This window comes from Triticum urartu, chromosome 2A, assembly GCF_056163025.1.
Source record: "Triticum urartu cultivar PI428250 chromosome 2A, HENAU_Tu73, whole genome shotgun sequence".
NCBI lineage: Eukaryota > Viridiplantae > Streptophyta > Magnoliopsida > Poales > Poaceae > Triticum > Triticum urartu.
The window spans coordinates 398421937-398445899 of NC_141874.1; the positions used below are offsets into that span (position 1 = coordinate 398421937).

The window sequence follows — 23963 nt, forward strand, 5'->3', positions numbered from 1 at the left end:
AAATAAAAATAAATATTTTTCTGTCTGTTATCCAATTATCCATACAATATAAAAATACCCCGAAAATAAAAGTTCTCCAAATGCCCTGAAACTTAAATATGATTTTTTTCTAGAATATTTGGCACTGAGAACACAGCAGGGGGGCCAACCACCTGCCCATGAGGGTGGAGGGCGCGCCCTACCCCCCTGGGCGCACCCCCTGCCTCATGGGCCCTCGGTGGCCCTCCTCCACTTATCCTTTCACCCATACACTTATTCTTCCTCCCACAAACACGAATATCCAGCTCAAACCCGAGTCCAAGCTCGTTTTGCTGCCATTTTCGATCTCCTTGCTCAAAGCACCTCTAACAAAACTACTTGGGGAGATTGTTCCTTGGTGTGTGACTCCTCCGTTGGTCCAATTAGTTTTTGTTCTAGTGCTTTATTCATTGCAAATTTTTGCTGCTTAGGTGACCCTGTTATTGAGCTTGCATGTCAAATTTATATGGTCAAAAGTACTTTTGATGCACGATATAGGCCCTAGGCACTTGTAGTAGTAGTTGCTATCAATATTATTGAGTTTGGTTTACTTTTATTTTGAAGTTACTAAAAATTTCAGAATTTTTCAGAAAATGATGAGGAGATTATTGAGGGGCTCATCGAGCCAAAGCTCGAAGGAAAAGGCACCGAAGCCTAAGTATAATTTGTCGCGCACCACGGAGATTTGGGCGTGTGAATGACCTTCTGATGATTTCTTGAGAGCAGCCGATATCTATGAATATTTTCATGAAATGGCTAGGAATGCAGGCCTCACCGCTTTCCTCCACGACCAACGTGATCAGTATCTCTTACTCACAAATACCTTTGTGCAAAACTTTCATTTCCATTCTAGGAACTCGCCACCTACGGTGGAGTTTCATTTATATGATGAGCATAAGGAGATGTCACTTTATGATTTCTGTCGGATTTGTTTAGTCCCTTTTGAGGGCAAGACAGAAGAACCACATCGTGATGATGTGGAAGGGTTTATTGACACTATCACTGTAGGGGAAACAAGGAAGGTTTCCGATGCATGAATCACTAGTATACATTTTCCTGTTTTACGTTACTTTGCATTATTTGCTAGTCGTTGTTTAATTGGTCGCGGAAACTGTGGAAACCTGAGTATCCCTGATATTATTATTCTTCTCCATGTTTTATAAAGTGATAACACTTTTAGTATGAGCGGTATTGTTGCCAAATGGTTAAGTCTGAATCGTACCAAAGGCCCTATCTTTGGAGGCATCTATGTTTCACGCCTAGCTGCACATTTTAACATACCTATTAGGCATTTTGAGAAGGAAGAAAAGGTGCTGCCTCATGTTTATCTAGATTATAAAAGTATGGTGTCACATGATTTTTATTGTTAAGAATAGGACAGGAGAGCTTAAATATCAATTGTTCTTTAATAAACATCATCCTAAGACTATTACTCTGCTTGCTCCTTCTTTGTTTGATTTATCTTCAAGCACGTACCTTGTTCCGTTGAAGGCTATTCAAGCCTACCAGAACCCTGCACCAGCCGAGGAGCCAGAGCCGGAACCACAATTTGATCCCTCACGACAGTCTAATTACCAGTGGGATCCGGAGATGATTGCCAGCCGGTGGCAATCGGAGCCTTCTTCTTCCTCATAGCAGTACGACCCCAACTACTATTATGGATATCCACCAGGCCAGCCGTGGCCATAGACCAACTTATGCCAAAAGCCTAAGCTTGGGGGAGTACGTATTTCCCACCGACATTACATTTATGTTCACACACTCATTGCTAGATGTCGGTGCTCATACTTTCTCATTGTATCATCCATGCTAGTTTATTTTCCTTTTTATGCTTTCTTCTTGTGTGTTTAATAAACCTTAAGAAAAACAAAAAAAATTAGTTGTAGTTTTTAATTAGTTTACTTTCCATGCTTGTAGTAGTAATTAAAAAGAAAACTCAAAAATATTTCTTGTTCTTCTTTTTCTTGTTGGGAGCTTTTCCGTGTAAATAGTTTTATTTTTTTTTCTTTTCTTTGGGGGTCGATAGGATAAGACCATAATTAAATTATTGAAATGGCTCTTATATGTATTATTGTTTATCTGACAAAAGAGCACATATTGCCTTGTCTTCTTCTGTTTATTGAATGCTTGCAGATTCCAGCTTAGTCCAATGCACGCGCACTATTATTATTATTCACACCATTCGGTCGTGCAAGTGAAAGGCAATTATGATGATATATGATGGACTAGCTAAGATGAGAAAAGCTGATATGAACTCGACCTCTTTTGTTTTTGTAAATATGATTAGTTCATCATTCCTGATTCAGCCTATTATAAATAAACATGTTCGCAAAAACAACTAGAGATCATAGTTTCTTGTGTCATGCTTGATTAGCTATGAGTTATAATGGTTTACCTTGCGTGCCAACATGCTATTGAGATAGTTATAATGTGGTATGATAGGGTGGTATCGTCCTCTGAATGATTTAAGTGACTTGATTCGGCACATGTTCACGCACGTAGTTGAAACAAAATCAACATAGCCTTCACGATATTTATGTTCATGGTGGATTATATCCTACTCATGCTTGCATTCTGTGTTGATTAATTTTAATGCATGTTCATGACTATTGTCGCTCTCTAGCTGGTCGCTTCCCAGTCTTTTGCTAGCATTCACTTGTACTAAGCAGGAATACTGCTTGTGCATCCAATCCCTTAAACCCCAAAGTTATTCCACATGAGTCCACTATACCTACCTATATGCGGTATCTACCTGCCGTTCCAAGTAAATTTGTATGTGCCAAACTCTAAACCTTCAAATAAATACCCTTTTTTGTATTCTCGAATAGCTCATGCATCAACTAGGGTTGTCCGTATCTTCCATGTTAGGCGGGTTATTCTCAAGAGGAGTGGACTCCGCTCCTCACTCACGAGATAAATGGCTGGTCACCGGGATGCCCAGTCCCATGTTTTATGCAAACTAATTCAAAATAATTGCAAACGAAACTCCCCTTGGGACTCTTGTTAGTTGGAGGCACTCGTTGTTTCGAGCAAGCCATGGATTGATGCTTGTTGGTGGAAGGGGGAGTATAAACTTTACCATTCTGTTTAGGAACCGCCTATAATATGTGTAGCATGGAAGATATCGCCATCTCTTGGTTGTTATGTTGACAATGAAAGTATACCGCTCAAAATATTATTAACCTCTATTTCAAAACCGAGCTCTAGCACCTCTACAAATCCCTGCTTCCCTCTGCGAAGGGCCTATCTATTTACTTTTATGTTGAGTCATCATCCTCTAATTTAATCGATGAAGAGAACAGAGTTTGGGATGAGCAGTTACTTAATGAATTGTTTTGGCCCATTGATGTGCAACGTATTCTGAACATTCCCTTGGCCCTGGGAATGATGAGTGATTTTGTCTCTTGGCACTTCAATAAGAATGGTATTTTCTCTGTAAGGTCAGCTTATTATGAAGAATGGGAACACCGACATGGACAAAAGTTGAGGATGACAAACTCGGTTCAATCCTCAAGTACTAGTCCTATTTGGAGAACCATTTAGAAATTATGTGTGCTGGCCAAGATAAAAAATCATGTGTGGAGAGCTTTACTTGGAGCTATCCCTTGCATGGGGGTTCTAGCTAACAGACATATGATTACTAGCTCGCAGTGTCCTCTCTGTACTGCTGATTGTGAAAGTATCAAACATGCCCTCTTCTTATGCCCTAGGGTCCAGGAAGTATGGCGCATTCTGGGGCTGGGACATATGGTAATTGAAGTATGTGCTGCTGCAGATTGTGAAGGAGGCTCAGCGCTAGCTGATTTATTTTTGTCCAGGAGCAGTTTGCAGCCTTCGATGTCAGGGGTCCAACGTAATGAACTAGTGGCCACTACTGTGTGGTACGTGTGGTGGGAACGACGTTGCTACGTTCATGAGGATCTCCTACAGGACCCAGCCAAATCAGCATAGGCCATTGCTGCATTAGCAAAGAATTTCACGAGAGCGAGAGAAAAGAAGGCGAGGATTAGGAGACATGGCTGTGAGAAGCCACCTGAAAGCACTGTGAAACTTAATATAGATGTTGGTTTTGATCTGGATAGTGGCTCCGGGAGTACAGGAGCAATATTACATGATGACATGGAAATTTTCATGGCTGCTTCATGCGGTGATATTTCCTTTGCGGAGGACGCGGCGACGGCGGAAGCAAGGGCCCTGAGAGATGGGCTGCTGTTAGCAAATGATCTGGGATGCAACAAACTATACGTCGAAGCAGATTGCATGGAGGTGATTGAGGTTATGCACAGCAGTGGGAACTCCCTCGGACCGGCCGCGGCCATCTATGAAGAGTGCTCTTTCTTAGCTCGTAATTTTAGTTTTATAGTATTTAATCATTGTCCTAGGGAAGCCAATATGGCAGCAGATGTTTTGGCTAGGAACTCGGAGACGTCTCGAACTATTGTTTGGAAGATCGAGCCTCCAGGGCTTCTAGTGGATGTTTTATCGAACGATGTATCCTTGTTTTTACATGAAATATAAACCGCCATGATAGGACACTTGAATTGTAAGAGTAGTCGGTTAGAGTTAGTGAGTGCATTCGCGAGCAAAGAATTTACCTGTCTAAAGTGTTCTATGTGAAAGAAGCGGCAAGAAGCCGGGTACAACGCTTTTCGGCCATTACAACGCTAATCACTAGAATTAGAAGCCGCACACACCACGCGTACTATATGACATGCATCACCTAGACCAACCTCATGCCAATGACAATGAAGCAAACCATAGAGCAACCAAGCCGCGTCACAACCAACACCGAAGACCTCTACAACATGACCAAGACCCAAAGACAACACAAACCAACTTACCCCCACCCATTGCGCAAGAGAAAGTCAGCAAGTGGATGGCAGGGCCTGGGCAGACCTAGAGAAAGAATTGTTGAGAGAGTGCCGGCGACGATGTACGTTGCGCCCCGAAGGCCCACGCCCAGAGCAGTAGCTGGCACAGATGGTGTCTTGTGTACGTATTTATTTTATTGAAGTCAATTTACCTTTGTGATGTATTATCTACTCCCTCCATTCACATATATATATATATATATATATGATGTTTTGAATATTTTAATATGGACTATATACGACAAAAATAAGTGAAACACACAACGTGTCTATATATGCCTGATTTAGAAAAAAAAAAGTTAGAACATCTTATATTTGTGAATGAATGAAGTATACGTGATAAAAAGATGTGTAGCCCATCAAATTACTGCTTGTATTTCATTGATTTGTAAGTGTGGTGCCTTCCATGCTTGCTTATGTATATGGTGTTGGCAGATCATTAGATGTTATCAGAAGAAAATTATGTTGCCTGCAATACTAAATTTACAACCTAATGTACCATGCTTATAGTGCTACTTAATTTTTTGTTTGAACATCACAACATAATAATTTATATATTGTTCTGCAAGGAAAAAAACATATGTTGTTACAAGGCACTACCAGTTAGCAATCCAAGGCAACGGTTCCCGGCGCGGCGAAGTACGTGTATCCATCTAGTATATATTATGCTGATCTGCAATCCCTTATAGTGAAGCCATAGTGAAACTTGACACCAAGAGGCAAAGCTAACGATTTGAGGGAAACAAGCCATTAACAAAGTCCCATAAGGCCAGAAGGCCAAGTGAAGAACAGCAATAAAAAGTGGACTTGCAGGTCCTATATAAAGTCATGTACCACAATGCACCACTTAGGCTATGTATGAAATCACTACAAGTCACTTCCACAGTTCCACCTTGATGAAGAAGCCCTGCTCCAGCATATAGAGTTTGTCATAGATTTAAAACACACTCTTTTGGCCCCTCAGCTGTAGAAGCTACTTCCATGTCTGCAGAAATACAAGAATTCAGAAATAAAAAAAGCTGCTTACCATCGACTAAAGGCCAACAAGTCTAACTCTCCAAAACATTAATAACTAGATGATGCTCCGCACGCTGTTGCGGGAATATTTACAATATATTTCAATGATATTGATTTTATGGAATGAGAATATTAGGAGAAACAATATAAGAGCTAAAACTAAAAATATATATATGATTTATTGTGTTTGATTATTGTACTTTTGTAAAATATCATGCATGTTTGCATGTTGAGATGAACCTTTTTCTATGACTCATTGAATGTTGAGGTGGCCATTTTCTAATGCATGTTGCTTGATGAGGTGTCACGCTTACATGTCGAGCGAAATAGGTTAACGGAAGCTTTCTATTTAGATATAGAAGATAACCTATCGGCAGCAGCTTTGCCCACACATGCACAAAATCATTAAGAGAAGACAAACTTGCTACTATTCCGGATGGGAAATAAACCCTTTGTTTCTTGAGCACAAATATCACCGTCAAAGAAATTCTAGTGTATGAGAAGCCATGCATCCATATCGTTACGACTTAGAAAGTGATATACTACTTTGATTGAAAATGTAAGTGCCAACTGAAAAATCAAGGCGGGATACCTGGAATGTAGAAGCTCATGTAGGCGCAGACTCTCCCAAAGTCATCGAGCACCTTCCTGACCCGGCCTGACTTGAGTTCAATCATGTAGACGCAAGCAACGGTGCCAACAAAAATGGTATCAGTGCCCTCAGCAAAGCCGACCACAGATACAACGGGAATCCAACTATAGTATTTGATTCCGTTAATTGAGTGTGAGAGGGCATCTCCAGAAAGCAGCGTCTTGAGATCGATTACCCTGCGTTGCGTCCATATCTCTGCTCCCCCGGCGCCAGAGCCAGTCTCCCTTGCCCACAGGGTTATGATGGTGTTATCCACAGCGGCGAACCCCAGGCCACCGTCCTCCATTGTCACGAGCCTCCCATTACACTTGGCCAGCGCCTCCAACACGTACAGGCGGGCTGTCGTAAGTTGATACTCGATGGTGTAATTCTCGATGCCGCGGAAGTAGAGCGCGTCTCCCACATGGACGCTAGCCGCAAAGTGGGCATTGGCCTCGGGGTGATGAAGAGAGGTGATGTCGTTCCACGCGCCAGTCTCCGACGAGTACAGGCGGGCGGAGGTCACCCCCTTCCCCTTGTCGGTGGATACGAAGGCCACACGAAAGGGCCCACCCTCGCAGCCGCAGTGGTCGCAGCCTTCCGCGGCACAGAGCACCGCCGCTGCGTAGTCGACGTAGTCCTCCGGCTCCGGCGAGGGCTGCGGAACACGGCGTTGGTCGTCCGTCATGGGTTCCCAGACGACGAGGCCCAAGGTCCCCTCGATGCGCGGGTTTGTGGTGGCGAAGAGGGCCCGGCCGTGGCGGCAGTCGACAACCAACCAACATGGAAGGACGGGATCCACAACGTGAAAGACGGAGGTGGGGACGAATCGGGAGTAGTAAGGTTCATCGCCTTGCAGGATTTGGAGGACGCCCAGCAGGTGAGGTCTCCGGTGGAACTCGCGGTACCGGCGGCGGAAGGCGGGGCCGGCGACGAGGCGACGCCAGGGTTTGCAGACGAGCGACGCGCGCACGAGGCACGCGGGATCTTCCGGCGGGAGGCGGACAAGGATTTGCTCCACGAGGTCTTCCATTAGCGACGACGCCGACATGGTCGCAGATGCGCTTGTCGCGCGATGGAGCCGAGGGCTTTTGGTAGTCTCCACCTGGGATTGGGTTTGTGTATAAAAAGTAGGGTAAACATATTTTATACCTAATAACCATCATAATTTACCATCCATTTTGATTTTGTTGTTAATTGATTATACTGTATATACCAAAATTGCAGTAGAATCCGTATCTATTTTAAATAACCAAAGTAATGATACTAGTTGACTTACCAAAGAAGAACATGATGATGTAGGCCTTGGCATACCTCGCATCAAGATTCTGAAGGATTTTAGAGCATCTTCAGCGGTTGTGTCCCCAGGAGGTGTTTTTTCCGCCTCTTGGGAGGCACCGGCGGATTTTTTGTTCTGAGACGACAAATTTTTCAGCCATCGACGCCCTCCCAGCGCAGGCGACTCCTCCCAGATGGTCGTCGTTGCCGACATCATCACCTACTATGGCTGGAGAGAGGTCACCGTCATCTACGTCGACAACGACTACGGCTGCGGCGGTGTCGACGCCCTCGGCGACGCACTCGAGGCCCAACGCGCCAAGGTCTCCTTCAAGGCGCCCTTCCCTCCGGACGCCGACGCGGCCGCCATCGCCGACCTACTCGTGCGGGTCACCATGATGGAGTCCCGCGTCTGCGTCGTCCACGTCAACCCGGACTCCGGACTCGCCGTCTTCGCCGCCGCGCGCTCCCTCGGCATGATAGCGTCGCACAGCAGCTCGTCCTCCTCGGCGCCCGCGGCGACCACACCTGCGACTCCACCGCCACCTCCATGCGCGGCTGACCAAGAGGAAGAGCCACCGCTGGAGCTGCGCCCGTGTGCTTCTCCTGCTCTCCGCGCGGCCCAGCTCCCCTGCTGCAGCTTGCAGGAGGCCGTCCTCCGGCGTGTTCGTGAAGCCCAGCGGTGGCTCCGCGGCAGGGCGTCGACACGGCTCGGCGAGGAGGAAGCAGGGCGCGCGCGGCCGGGCGTCGAGGTGGCGGGGAGGAAGCAGGGTGCGGCGTGAGTGCTCGTCGAGGAGGAAGCAGGGCGTGGAGATGCACCTGGGCGCCCCCTCACGCCGGCGAGCCTGCGAAGCATCCGCCCAAGGCGACCTCGTCAAGCACGCCGGACGCCGGCCACGCGACCTCGCTGCCCCGCACGCCGGACGCTGGCCTCGTTGCCTCGTTGGCGCGCTCGAGAGAGGGGGGCATGGGAGAGGAGAGAGCAAAAGAGAGGAGAGAGGGTGTGGGCACGTGGGTGGGGCCCAGATGAAAAGGGAGGAGAGAGGGAGGTGGGAGACTGAGAGTGGGCCAACGGCGAGAAAAAGTAACCGCCGGCACGCCCAGCTTCCCCCGGGGGGCTGGGTTTGGGTGGGTTTGCCGGCATCGTTTTTCTTTAAATCCGGCGAAAAGTAAGGCTTTGGGGAAGTGAGTGGGAGGATTTTTGCCGCCGGCTCTAGAAAAATGGCTTGGGGGCGTTCCTGGGGGCGCGGCTAGAGATGCTCTTAGAGCATCTACAACTAGAGCCCACATATCCATTGTAAGCGCCTAGGCGGCTTGCCCAGTCACTATCCGGATAGAAAACAATCATTCAATTGAACTTGGCAAATTCGGGCCAAACGCTTGGACTGACCGACATCACTAATACCCAGCCCATATTCGGGGCGGATATGGGGACACGCGGACGCGCCCACCACGCGGCTCTGACAAGCCGACTCATCCCAAATCCTCTCAAAATTGACTAGTCCATCACTTCGACCACCCTCCTCCCGGCTCCATCCTCCATTTCCCGCCTCCACGCAGCCGCCCACCCCTCCTTGCTTGTCGTTCGTGTCGTCGTCCTCGTCCGTCGTCGCTAATGTTGTCACCGACAACCCTGTCCGCCACCATTGTCACGGATGATGCATCGGCGAAATCGGTCAGGCTCCCCGGCGTGGCGGTTCCTTGCAAGGCGGAGAACCTTGCCTGGAAGGAGCGTCGGCGAAGGCAGCGTGAGCGTGAAGTGGCGGTGAACGCAACTACGAATATGGTCGGTGATGAGGCATGGGCTTTGGCACGAGCGGTGTGGCGACACATGCCAATCTGTCTGTCATGGCCGCGAGGAAAAACAACTTGTCGGGCGAGCGCGACTCCATTTCGCCCTCCTAGTGGACGGGCATCCCGGATTTGAGCTTTACGGGAGACTCCACGAACGTGACCACGATGGCCGACTCGCTGCAACTCCAAAGGCATCGGGCGACGTCTGCCAGTGTCGGCTCCGGGCATGCCCACATGTTGTTCGACGGAACAAGACCTGATACAATCTTTGCCTCTCTGACATTTGCATTCCAAGATTTATTTGTTCCACATACCATTAGATCAAACTTGTAGAATGATAGTTAAATTACGATGCAAATTGTAGGAACAAATTTTGAATAACATGATAAATGGTTGTCAAGAGCCTTTACAATTTAACATGGGGGAAATCAATTCCTCGACATTTGAAGTTGGGCAAACGTAATGCACAAAAAGAAAGAAGGTAGTGAAGCCAAGAGGTCCGACATTCAACAATTTGAAGATGTTTTATTGTGTGACAGTTGGTTGAACACTAGTGTGGATCCAATATGTGAACTGAGCAAAAAGGCGAGAAATATTGGGAAAAAATCACAAACTTTATCATGAGTAAAAACATTATGTGAAACCACACCCAATCAATACCAACCGTTGCCCGTGCTCTCACCAACATAGATGGTCCATCATCCAAGAGAATGTGAGCAAATTTGTTGGTTTTGTCATACAAGTTGTTGACCGGAACCAAAGCGACATTAGAGTTCAAACCCATACAACTTAGGCAGCGGCTTTGTACCATCAAGACGAGAACAAGCCATTCGCAATGTCACATTGTTGGATGAAATTGAACGGGAAACCTAAGTGGCAAACTGTTCTCGAGGAGATTAGAAGTGTCATGAAGAAGACGAAGAAAACCTATGGGTCTAGCTATGCTCAATCAATTGGACTAGAGGAGGAAGAAGAAATTGGTGGGGCAAACATATAAGCAGCCATGCCAAATAAAAATCGGCATGTGAAGGGAAACAAGTGGAAGAAGGAGAGGATCGCCCGTGATGGCGCGGTAAGCAAAATGTCCGCCACTTGGACCGGCATTTTTTTCACCAAGAAGATGAAGGAGGAAAGGTACAAGATGTTCATAGATGTGCAAAGGAAGAAGATGGAGTTCGGCCCGGAGAGGTTGCACTTGGAGAATAACAAAATAGAATTGAAGAGGCAAGAGAAGCTGCGATAATGCAAGGAATTTGATCTTGAGAGAGACAAGTTGAGACTTGCAACAGAAATGAAGGAGTCGAGGATCATGCTGCAGGACATAAACCTCTTGAATGATGAAGGCAAGAAGTGGCTTCTCCGCATGAAGGTCATCAGTAATCGCAACAATTAACGTCTTTGTTCATTCGTGTATCGTTTATTCATGTATGAATTACTGAATTTTATTTTGTCATGTAATGAATTGTCGTTTACTTTGTATCGTTTATTCATGGTGCACTTACATTTATATGGATATTTGAATATGGGGAGTGTGGTTATGGAAAAGAAGAAATGATGACGTGCCTGACACCGTCCACGAACATATATGAGCTTGGATGTTGTAGATGCTCTAAGTTGGCCCGGCTAGTCATTTTATTGTAGCGCCTTGTACAATGAGCCTCGCGAGGGTTGGATCAATGTGCACTGAAGATCAACGGCAGAACTCTAGATCACCATGAAGAGAATAGGGTGTCACCTTATTGTTTTATCTAACTCATTTGAGTTCGAGTCATGGGGTGACCTGTGGTGCTTAGAGCTTCTTCTACGGAAATGTTAACGTCCACACGTGTGGGCGTTTGCATCTCGCCCACACGCGTAGATCCGCGTCCATTCGTGAGCGCACGAATCTTGGCATGTTTCTAGTGCCATGTAGGACTGGCCTGGTGTGTGGGCGTTCAGCCGGTCGCCCATATGGCCGTTCACCACACAGGAGGGGCTGGTGTGTGGGCGTTCAGCAGTTCGCCCACACGTCACTTTGCACGCACACACAAGGGCTAGTGTGTGGGCATTTGGCATCTTGCCCACACGCCCTTCTCCTCTCCCACACCCAAGCTGCTAGTTGCCATGTGTTTTTGCACTGCACATGGCAACTGCCCCTAGTGTGCTTTTATATGCAGGTGGCAACTCTCTTTTTTTACCCGAGTTTGTCATGTGTTTTGCAGGGTACACGGCAACTGCCTAGTGTGCACGTAAGCAGATGACAACTCTCTTTTACCGAGTTGCCATATGTTTTTGCATGGTACATGGCAACTGCCCTAACGTGCATGTATATGGCAACTTCCCTAACGTGCACGTAAGCAGATGGCAACTCTTCCTTTTTACATGGCAACTGCCCTAGCATGCTTGTGAGCACATGGCAACTCTCTCAACTGCCTAGTGTTAGTATGTGGCAACTCCTAAAGTTATGAAATCATAGCAACTACATTAGATCAGACCATACATGGCAACTGCAGTTGAGCAACCATGGCAACTGCAGTTGTCCGACATGGCAACCGTAGTTCAGCGACATGGCAACTGCAATTAAACGAACATGGACGAGGGTCTGGACCATGGCAACTGCGGGCGCGCGGTGACCGTCACGCGTGGCGTGCGGGGCCAGGTGGTACGAGGCCTGACATACAGGCGTGTGGCCGTTATCAACTTCGTCCACACACACGCGTGTGAGAAGGATCGGGGGGGGGGGGGGGGGGGGGGGGAGAAAGAGGCGTGTGGGCCTAATTGTTTTGCCCACACGTAGGTTTGTGGGCTGTTCCTCTTATACACCACACAAAATGTGTGGACGGACTCCCTAATGCCCACACGTGTGGCACTTATCGGCGTCTTTCTTCCATATAAAAGTATGCCTCCAAGAACTATAGTCATCAATGGTATTGTTGTTAATTTGACATAAAAATGTTTGACTCATTCCATCACATATATACGATACTTATATAATACTTCTTCAGTCTTATAATATATAAATGTTTTTCAAGCTCTTATATCATGGGACGAAGCAGAGTAGTAAAGTATTTCTCTTTACCTCATAATCTGTAGCAAGGTACGGCCATTTAGCTAGTAGATAAAGTAAAATTAGGGTCAAAATGTTGTCCTAACAAGCAAGGATCTGTTTTGGAACGGAGGCAAATGGAGCGGAGCATCAAGAGCCCCATCAAGGCATCCGCCATCTCCTTCCCAACCGCCGTAACCATGTCTTCCGACGTGATATTCTGACTCACATGCGGATCCGCGAGGTTGTCTTGTCGCGCCGATGCCTTCCTCTTGGTCTCATGGACCGGCCGCGGCGCCGGCGCACGCTCTTTTTCTTCCTCGGCGTGGTGGACGTTTCTTGCGTCGTGGTGCCGTACTTGGAAGAGAAGGAGAAGGCCGAGGGCGCCGTCAGGGTGAGCCTGGAGTCCGTCGAGTCTCCGCTGCTTGTCTTTGTCGGGCAACTTGGGCTGCACGGGCAAGCTCGGTGACCGGAACGCCCACAGCTGGACGTCAACATGGATCTGCATCCCGTGCTCCGTCACGAAGTCGCCCCAGTCGCCGATGAAGCGGTAGGCGCCGTTGGAGCGGAGGTACCGGAGCTTGAAGCCGAACTCGTTGCCGTGGTCGTCGAAGGCGGTGACGCGCAGGCCGTCCTTGCACTCATGGACAAGGTAGGTCTCCTTGTGGGAGAGGAGGCCGGTGATGGGGTGGCGCTCGATGGAGGCGCGCTTGCACGAGAAGAGGAGGCGGTTCTGGTTGAGGTCCACGTCGCTCTTCTGTAGGTTCTTGACGCAGACGAACTGCGGAGCCGTGGCGCCGAGCGTCTCGAGGTGCTGCGTCAGCCCCGTGCCGAGGCGCAGCGGCGGCGGGGCGGCGACCCGCGCCGGCAGCGATTTCTTCTTTCGATCCCTGTTCCTATTCGTCTTCTTCCTCTTCTTCTTATTCTTGGCTGGTGCCGTCTCGTCTTCCTCCATGGTCACGTATGCGCCGTCGCGCGCCGCTGGTCGCCTCGGCCGCGTCACGTGTAAGGGTTGCTCGTCGCCGCCGCTCGTGAGTCTCTGGTGTTGGGACGTGGTCGCGTCGGGACTGGACGCGCTGGTGCCAACTTCTGTCACCGTCTGGTATAGTAGGTCCAGGTGGCTCTGAAGTGGAATTAGGCGGGCATCTACCCGTCTCTTCTTGGGTGGAAGTGGGACTAGGAAACAAGAATCCTCGCGGTCGCTACTGTCGCTCGTCGCCCTCTTCTTTAGCGGCAAGAGCGATTTGTCGATGCGTTCAGGATCCGTCGTCGGGGTGATGATTGGCTTCGATTGCGCTTGCGCGGCATCGGCGTCGCCGTGTCGGAGGCCCGACGAGAACGGATTTCTTGGCATGCCAGATCTTCTTCTTGGAATACCTAGACTATATGATTTCCTTGCAACCATGATCGGGGGTGACCAGTACGTATATATGATGATGGATCGGGACTACGAGTCCGCTTCAGACACGCTACGCTACCGTCCATGGTGCGGGCACCAGGAAAACGAGCAGACTCTAGCCCCGCCAGCTTAGCCAAAACGGGTTCCTTGATGCCACTAGCAAATATACTTTGCAGCCCAAGATCCTATATGTATACATGCACGGAGAATATACAAGGAAACACGAAAATAGAGTACTAAACTCTAAGATTCCTCCATGTGTGTCGATCCACACACCCAAAAAAAGAAAAAATTCCTCCGTAGATGTAGATGTCTCCCAAGGAAATGTGAACTCATTTTTCTAGAACGATGGTATCTTGTTTTCACTTTTCTTTTGGTTAGCTCTGTTTAACCATGCCAGACGAGACATGCAGTAGCCGCTGTGCATCAGTGTGGCGATGGCAGCTCAGCCTGGCCGGCTTGCAATGCATATCGCTATACCGCTCAACATCGGCAGCAAAGCATGCGAAGTGTAAAGTTATTCAGTACACAACACAGATCAAATAACCAGTGAAACGTGCCAAGATAGCCTTGCTCAGCTGCGGCACAAGAGATTATGACACAGAGCAACCACTAAAAATACAAGATCACGTAAGTACAAACACGCATTTGGAAAAGCACAAATCACCTTACACGCATCAGACACCAAACAACTGTCACGCTTGATAAACTTATCACCAGTTCAAGTTACTAGTACAACTTAAGAGAAGATGGTTCCCACAATTCACAAACATTTTAACGACTAAGTTGCATGAAGCTAAACAGGGCCAAATATGGAGCTCACAGATTCCAGCAAGTTACTAACACCATGTAGGGCGAACGAAAATGAACTCTACTTTGATACGGAACCCTCGCCATCTTGCACCGTGGGGTGAACATCTGAGTTGTTGCTGCTGTCGCATTTCACAGACAGTGAATCATCTGCTGCCAGTCTCTTCGAACAAGGCTCAGCAGAAATAGGCTTGATATTAGCTCGCTTGATGCCTCTGCCTACAACACCGAGGTCGGTAACAGTACTTCCAGTGCTTCCAGATGTTGCTGCTGTAGACATCGTTGGGGAGTCAAAGCCATTGTTTACTCCACCCATTTGTGAAGAAGTCAAAGATGCAGCTCTTGGCGCCACAGCATTGCCAGCCTTCTGCATAAACCCTGCCTTTGCGGCAATGCTTTTCATAATCTCCTCTATTTCAGAGCTTGGGGTTGCCATTGCTTGCTCCAGGTCTTCAAGCTGAACCAAAAACAGTTCAGATATCTCATTGCTCATTATGATAAACATAAACATTTTCACTCAGACATCAATAGGCTGAAGACGAGAATAAAGTTGATAAGATGAAGGAATCTAGTTTAGTTACCTTCTTCTCAAGGTCAGGCAATATACCAGTAACAACCTCCAGCTCATCTTCAATAGACAATTTCTTTGAGTCTCCATCAGCAGTAGATGCACTGTCACCTTTATCAGCCAACAAGGTTTCCTTCGCTTTTTTCAGGCTCTCTAAACGTGACTTGCACAATGAAACAGCCTTTGCACAATATGGGATCGCATCTGCAATCTTAGATGCCAACTCATAGACCAAACAAATGCGGAAGTGTCTAGCACTGATTAAGGAAATTAGCAAAGAAAGAACAATAGTCTACAAGATAACAGTATTATATAACTGATATTTTCCTCTGGTCACAGTTAATAGCCACATTAGACTTGCATGTGCATTTACGTAAGTGAAAAGGTACCCGTGAGACATTCAAATCAGTAGAATTACCCACATCATCCATCAACAACAACAACAACAACAACAAAGCCTTTAGTCCCAAACAAGTTGGGGTAGGCTAGAGGTGAAACCCATAAGATCTCGCAACCAACTCATGGCTCTGGCACATGGATAGCAAGCTTCCACGCACCCCTGTCCATAGCTAGCTCTTTGGTGATACTCCAATCCTTTAGGTCTCTCTTAACGGACTCCTCCCATGTCAAATTCGGTCTACCCCGCCCTCTCTTGACATTCTCCGCACGCTTTAGCCGTCCACTATGCACCGGAGCTTCTGGAGGCCTGCGCTGAATATGCCCAAACCATCTCAGACGATGTTGGACAAGCTTCTCTTCAATTGGTGCTACCCCAACTCTATCTCGTATATCATCATTCCGGACTCGATCCTTCCTCGTGTGGCCACACATCCATCTCAACATACGCATCTCCGCCACACCTAACTGTTGAACATGTCGCCTTTTAGTCGGCCAACACTCAGCGCCATACAACATTGCGGGTCGAACCGCCGTCCTATAGAACTTGCCTTTTAGCTTTTGTGGCACTCTCTTGTCACAGAGAATGCCAGAAGCTTGGCGCCACTTCATCCATCCGGCTTTGATTCGATGGTTCACATCTTCATCAATACCCCCATCCTCCTGCAGCATTGACCCCAAATACCGAAAGGTGTCCTTCTGAGGTACCACCTGGCCATCAAGGCTAACCTCCTCCTCACACCTAGTAGTACTGAAACCGCACATCATGTACTCGGTTTTAGTTCTACTAAGCCTAAACCCTTTCGACTCCAAGGTTTGTCTCCATAACTCTAACTTCCTATTTACCCCCGTCCGACTATCGTCAACTAGCACCACATCATCCGCAAAGAGCATACACCATGGGATATCTCCTTGTATATCCCTTGTGACCTCATCCATCACCAATGCGAAAAGATAAGGGCTCAAAGCTGACCCCTGATGCAGTCCTATCTTAATCGGGAAGTCATCAGTGTCGACATCACTTGTTCGAACACTTGTCACAACATTATCGTACATGTCCTTGATGAGGGTAATGTACTTTGCTCGGACTTTGTGTTTCTCCAAGGCCCACCACATGACATTCCGCGGTATCTTATCATAGGCCTTCTCCAAGTCAATGAACACCATATACAAGTCCTTCTTTTGCTCCCTATATCTCTCCATAAGTTGTCGTACCAAGAAAATGGCTTCCATGGTCGACCTCCCAGGCATGAAACCAAACTGATTTTTGGTCACGCTTGTCATTCTTCTTAAGCGGTGCTCAATGACTCTCCCATAGCTTCATTGTATGGCTCATCAGCTTAATTCCACGGTAATTAGTACAACTCTGAACATCCCCCTTGTTCTTGAAGATTGGTACTAATATACTCCGTCTCCATTCTTCTGGCATCTTGTTTGCCCGAAAAATGAGGTTGAAAAGCTTGGTTAGCCATACTATCGCTATGTCCCCGAGACCTTTCCACACCTCAATGGGGATACAATCAGGGCCCATCGCCTTGCCTCCTTTCATCCTTTTTAAAGCCTCCTTGACCTCAGACTCCTGGATTCGCCGCACAAAACGCATGCTGGTCTCATCAAAGGAGTCGTCCAGTTCAATGGTAGAACTCTCATTCTCCCCATTGAACAGCTTGTCGAAGTACTCCCGCCATCTATGCTTAATCTCCTCGTCCTTCACCAAGAGTTGGCCTGCTCCGTCCTTGATGCATTTGACTTGGCCAATATCCCTCGTCTTCCTCTTTCGGATCTTGGCCATCTTATAGATGTCCCTTTCACCTTCCTTCGTGCCTAACCGTTGGTAGAGGTCCTCATATGCCCGACCCCTTGCTTCACCAACAGCTCGCTTGCGGCCTTCTTCACCATCTTGTACTTCTATATGTTGTCTGCACTCCTATCCAGGTATAGGCGTTTGAAGCAATCTTTCTTCTCTTTAATCGCCTTCTGGACATCATCATTCCACCACCAGGTATCCTTATCTTCGCTTCTCCTTCCCCTGGACACTCCAAGCTCCTCCGAGGCCACCTTACGAATGCAAGTCGCCATCTTCGTCCACACATTGTTCGCATCTCCTCCTTCCTCCCAAGGGCCCTCCTTAATGACCCTCTCCTTGAACGCTAGAGCTACCTCCCCCTTGAGCTTCCACCACTTCGTTCTAGCAACTTTGGCACGCTTATCCTGCTGGACACGAATCCGAAAGCGGAAGTCAGCAACCACCAGCTTATGCTGGGGTACAACACTCTCTCCAGGTATCACCTTACAGTCTAGGCACGCACGCCTATCTTCTCTTCTCGAGAGGATGAAATCAATCTGGCTAGAGTGTTGGCCACTACTAAAAGTCACCAGATGTGATTCTCTCTTTCTAAAGAGGGTGTTAGCTACAATCATGTTGTAGGCTAGAGCAAAGCTTAAGACATCTTCTCCTTCTTGATTCCTGATGCCATAGCCAAAGCCCCCGTGCGCCCCTTCAAAACCTGTGTTAGATGTACCCACGTGGCCATTGAGGTCTCCTCCTATGAAGAGCTTCTCACCAATCGGTACACTCCTAACCATGTCTTCCAGGCCTTCCCAGAACTCCCTCCTGGTGTTCTCATTGTGGCCTACTTGCGGGGCATACGCGCTGATAACATTGAGAACCAAGTCCTCAACTACCAGCTTGACCAGGATAATCCGGTCCCCACGTCTCTTGACGTCTACCACTCCATTTCTGTTTGCAGCCGTCCCTGTGTACCACAGCTTGGAAGCCGGCATCCTCCACCTCCTTCACCTTCTGTCCTCTCCATTTGGTTTCTTGGACGCAAAGGATATCAACACCTCTCCTCACCACTACATCAACTAGCTCCCGAAGCTTCCCTGTCAGAGACCCTACGTTCCAGCAACCTAAGCGAATCCTCCTAGGCTCGGCTAGCTTCCTTACCCTTCGCACTCGTCGAGTCAAATGCAAAGACCCACATCATCCATGGATAAGAAAATAATAATGATAACTTCAGCCACATAAATCTTCAGCTAATAAAATACGCACCAGTAAAACCAAGTATGCCGCTGCATCATACCACTACATGGCATACAATGACATTATTATTACCGCAAGGAGGATACAGTTCAACAATTCGACGATGGTCAGGCTCAACCAAATGCTCCAAGATGGCCAAAGCTTTGAAGTAGTCACCAAGTGAGTTGTCTATGTCCTCTGCAAACAAATGTAGGGCCATGAGTATCAAGACCACACACTAGTTTATTGCAGGAATAACTAAGATAACAGAGGTTACCTCTTTCCATGGAGACTTCAGCTAGAGCAGAAAAGATTTTCACTTTCTCCATAGTGTTGTCTGGGTTCTTCTCCACTATTGCCCTTGCAATATCTAACATTTTCCAGGCTAGATCCAAATCAGAATCATCTTCTTCTCCCGCCATCTCATCACCATCCTTGTCACTCTCACCATCTACATCCTCCTGATCTTTCTCATTTGAGTTTTGACCTAATTAATGACTATGTCAGTATTTACCATGGTAGGAAGAAGAGCAAGCAGCAATATAGCTAAAGCAATGATATACATTCATACATAGAATTAATCAGCATAATGTGATCATTTTTTATCAATATATATAGTCATGAGCAACTAACTAGAATTCTCATGGAAATGTGAGACAGCGATATTCACATTTTGCAAAACTTACATAACACACAACTGCAGAAGTAGGGAACTTGCAAGAACCATGAGATAAGCACGGAGACGGAGGTCAACCCACTTCAAATATAGAACACAAACAGAGTAAGGACTGAGGAAGGGCCAAAGGCAGTTTACAAAGCATAAAACCAAGGCCATGCAAAGTGCACTATTTTAGACGGCTAACTGCAACACATTCAAAGTTTGATGCGCCCATATCTGTCTAATTTGGCATTGTCATCCATGTGTATGAACAACAATGGCAGACATAAATATTTAAAGCTGCAAGGAAAATATCTGACAAAAGGAGAAGACAGGCAGACAGCCACACAACATATTGTTGATCCATAACAAGCTTTTGAATGAGCAATCAAAGCATATATTTTTGCTACCTCTGAAATCACCTGCTATCTATAACATAAACTTGTTTTAGACGTTTAATCAATTAACAAAATCACTTCAATGAAGTGGATGAGAAGTTGAGAACTCAAGAAATAACTATGAACACTACATACCTCCAAATAAGACCCAGCATTTTGCAGCACATGAGCTCATTACTGATTAACATCTAATTGTGGATAGTCTCCAGTCGGTACAACAAGAGGAATATAAAGAAGTCTTAAATCATAATGACCATAATGTTACTAATATAATAATATGTCCAGATTAATGTCCGTCCTCTGGTGTATAACTGCATCTGAATCTACTTGGGCAAAGGAATAACAACACACCTTCTTCAAGACCACCTTTGTCTGAAGATGGATCGTCATCTTTGACATTGCTGCTGGATGCCTTTGAGTTTCCACTATCTTTATTTGTTATGCTCTTCGCTGGTTCTTCATCTGGTGCACTCTTTGGAACATTACCCAAAGGATCGGTCTCCTCCTGTGATTTGTATAGCAAGGCACATCCATATTTATAATACGTGCTAGCACACTCTGAAGCAAGTTCTCCATAACGTTCAACCCTGGTGACAAGACAACAAAGCCATATTTTTTTTCAGTGTATCATTGTAAAGGTATTAAGGGTACAGCATAAGAACATGAAAGGTAACGTAATCTGAGATGAAATAGACCAACCAGAGCTAACCACCATAATGGTTCTATCAACCATTTTGATGACACAAAGTGTTAATTATGCTCCCTGTTGACTGTCTTTTATAAAAAGGTCACTACTGATTGGTGCTTGCACAGCCTATGAAGTACAATTCTGAAGTAGGATGAATAAATTATATAACAGTAAATATTCGTAACTAACCAGTACTGAAGAGGCATGTACACATTTCTCAAATAAGATAGCACCTATGCCTCAAGTAATTACACTTAGATTTAATGTTCATCCTAGTACACACATCAAGCACCAATTGCCAACATAACCTCACAGTCAAGGGGCCTCAGGTCAAAGCAAAACAACCAACAGGACAAACCACATATAAAACACTGCAAGTACAAGCTGAATCTACAGAACACATCTAATCAGTTTCCAGTAGGTGAATGTTCTCGCGAGGTGCTAACTATGTGCAATGTTGCTTGTTTACAATGACTAATGGTGCCGGTCAGAAGCACTAGCCAGTGCTAGAGAGCCATATAGACATTCTTATGGATATAATACATACTCCCGAAGATGTTCCCATCGCAACTCACACATGGCACATCACAACAAAATGGGGAAATCCATATAATTGCTGCCAAATAAGAGTAGGCTCATTGAACCGAATAATCATCTCTCACATCGCATTGCGCTCCCCGCTGAACACATAAACGTAAATACCACAACTGGTGATCACCTTCCTGTAGAATCTCTTAAACCCTGGTAAACCCACCCACCAAACTACATAAACCAAAAGCTCGACAGACCTACCGCCGAAGTAACTAGACCAGAAGAGCAATGAAACAAATGAACATTAAGCACACGATACATCCATAGGGGAATTTCCGCCGGGCTAGGAGTCGGATCGGTGGGTGGGAGGAACCCTAACCTGATCTCGAGGGCGCGGCTGAGGCAGTCGACGGCGACGACGAAGTCCCCCTCCTCGATGGCCTTGGACCCCTTGTCAAACAGCTCCTCCGCCCGCTCTAGGGTTTTCTCCTCTCCCCCCTCTTTCTCCTCACCGCCCGCCTCCTCCTCGCTAGGGTTCGGGAGCGGTGGGTCCTGGCGCTCGTCTACCGGCGCCACGAAGTTATCGGAGGAGGAGTCCATGGGCGGCGGCGGCGCGGGGGGGGGGGGGGGGGGGGGGGGGGGGGGGGGGGGTATCGTTCCCTGTCGGCGCCGAAAGCTGCGGGTGGTGGGGAGGGAGGGAGCGGGAGAAGGGGCAATGAAATGGGGAATGTTTCGGGGAGACGCAGCGCCAATTCTGGGTGACGTGAGGCATCTGCCAGGGGGGGCAGCTTTTCGGAGTTTGGACTCATTTGGTCTTGCAAAACTGGGCCTTTTAGGGCCCAGAGTGTACGGAAAATGCCAACGGAGGCCGAGCTCCAATGAGCTCGTTTTCAATTTTTATTTTTTCAGAGCGCGAAAAATTCCAAATTTTATTTTATTTTATTTTTTGCGGGGGAATTCCAAATTTATTTTTTGACCACACATGCACATGTATACTATGTATATGCAAAATTTCACAGTATAATACGTTTACATGTGGCGTACAGGAAAAAGACAAATACACATTTTTAATGGGCCTTTTATTTTTTTTATTGGGCCAGAAATTTGTTATTTTTGTACAGCCTACAAATCACAACATTTTTTGACGAAATTTAACACGTTCTTGCGGAATACATATAAGTTTTCATGGTATTTTTTCAGATTTTTTTGGAACTTTTAAGTATGCTTTTTGAACTTTTGCAAAATACCGAGCTCACTGGAGATCTGCCTCCAAAAATCCGCACTCCCAGAGTGTAACCAGATGTGCTCAAAAAAATAAATGCAAAGCTAATTTTCACCTCCTCCTCCCCTCGTTACAAGTGACACATCACATGTGCGCCATTTTTCATAATTAGAGAATTTTGATGAAATTTCTTCCCTCACAAAAGAAGATATGGTGGTTTCTTTAGGACGTGTACAGCGCGCAAACATTGGCTGGGGGGGGGGGGGGACAATGAAAAGGGGATGGTAGGTTTAAATTCATTTTTTTCCCAAAAATTATTAAAAAAATCAAATTATAATGAAATATTACTACAATAAAAATGGATGTGAACAATTGAGAAAAGTGTGCTTGTTTCAATGGCTGGGGGGTGGGCGCTCACTTATTACCGGTTGGGCGAGGCCCATGTAGGTGAGTGCTCGCTGGCGCGGGAGGTACGCCAAGATAAACACGGGAAACACTCCCTTAGCGCTCGCCAAAGGCGATATAAAGCACTGCTCGTCAATCTCTCTACTTCATATTCGCATGTATTAAACAACACACGTGGCTCATGAACTGCTCCATCCCATCCACAACCCATCTACCAATGTCACACACGCAACCTTTTGTTGCTTCACGCCCCCTTAGCTCCTCTAACACAAATGCATGAGAAGTAAACGAAGCTTTGATGAAAGAAAATGATAAAGCAACTAAGTATTTACGCTTGCCTTTAGTTTCCTTGCTGTGCTTGAAGTCACTCCATTTACTTCATCCCATCATAGTGTAAAACGTTCGATTAAAGTTCAACATATTGATGTCAGCCTCAAACCTCCCACTTCTTGAGTACACTAGTTTTTTCCCGTATAATTTGGGATTTCGAATATGTGAGGTACCTTCTTTCAACAACAACATCATAAGGTGAATATGAATCTGCGAGAATAAAGCTCCTCGTTTCTTATGTTTTAGTATGTTGTTTCTTTAGCCTAAAACGGTATGTTGTTTTCTTAGGATGTGTTACTATTCAAAATTTCAGATAAGTCATGGCATGGCAAGGATTTAGTGCTTCACACCTTCAGCTAGATTTGTTGTACAAGCATCCGACAAGATTTGGTAGGTAACCTACCCATATGTTAACTGAATATGGTTTTTGCTTACTCAATAGTGTCCTGAACATGGAAGCTTAAACACCCTTGAATAAAAGAAAAGAGGTCCGCGTTATAGTGAAGGAAATATGCCCTAGAGGCAATAATAAAGTTGTTATTTATATTTCCTTATATCATGATAAATGTTTATTATTCATGCTAGAATTGTATTAACCAGAAACTTAGTACATGTGTGAATACATAGACAAACAGAGTATCACTAGTTTGCCTCTACTTGACTAGCTCGTTGAATCAATGATGGTTATGTTTTCTAACCATAGACATGAGTTGTCATTTGATTAACAAGATCACATCATTAGAGAATGATGTGATTGACTTGACCCATCCGTTAGCTTAGCACGATGATCGTTTAGTTTGTTACTATTGCTTTCTCCATAACTTATACATATTCCTATGACTATGAGATCATACAACTCCTGAATACCGGAGGAACACTTTGTGTGCTACCAAACGTCA

The 23963-nt window shown here is 46.3% G+C and overlaps 3 protein-coding genes across 3 annotated transcripts; all 3 read right to left on the reverse strand.

Annotated features, from left to right (window-relative positions):
- Positions 1-5639: 5639 nt before the first annotated feature.
- Positions 5640-7814, reverse strand: LOC125541575 (uncharacterized). Its single transcript, XM_048704946.2, has 2 exons — positions 6499-7814; positions 5640-5874 (listed from the first exon to the last, which is right to left on the reverse strand). Exons 1-2 carry the CDS (start codon positions 7586-7588, stop codon positions 5819-5821), a joined length of 1146 nt encoding a protein of 381 aa, XP_048560903.2. The 5' UTR covers positions 7589-7814; the 3' UTR covers positions 5640-5818.
- Positions 7815-12530: 4716 nt separating this feature from the next.
- LOC147985254 (uncharacterized) lies at positions 12531-14580 on the reverse strand. The gene has a single exon (XM_087544003.1). The coding sequence runs from the start codon at positions 14037-14039 to the stop codon at positions 12696-12698; it is 1344 nt and encodes a 447-aa protein (XP_087400129.1). The 5' UTR covers positions 14040-14580; the 3' UTR covers positions 12531-12695.
- Positions 14581-14713: 133 nt separating this feature from the next.
- LOC125536864 (uncharacterized) lies at positions 14714-21739 on the reverse strand. Its single transcript, XM_048700143.2, has 6 exons — positions 21487-21739; positions 20240-20475; positions 19110-19319; positions 18940-19030; positions 15425-15662; positions 14714-15300 (listed from the first exon to the last, which is right to left on the reverse strand). The coding sequence occupies exons 1-6, from the start codon at positions 21705-21707 to the stop codon at positions 14905-14907; spliced, it is 1392 nt and encodes a 463-aa protein (XP_048556100.2). The 5' UTR covers positions 21708-21739; the 3' UTR covers positions 14714-14904.
- Positions 21740-23963: the final 2224 nt, after the last annotated feature.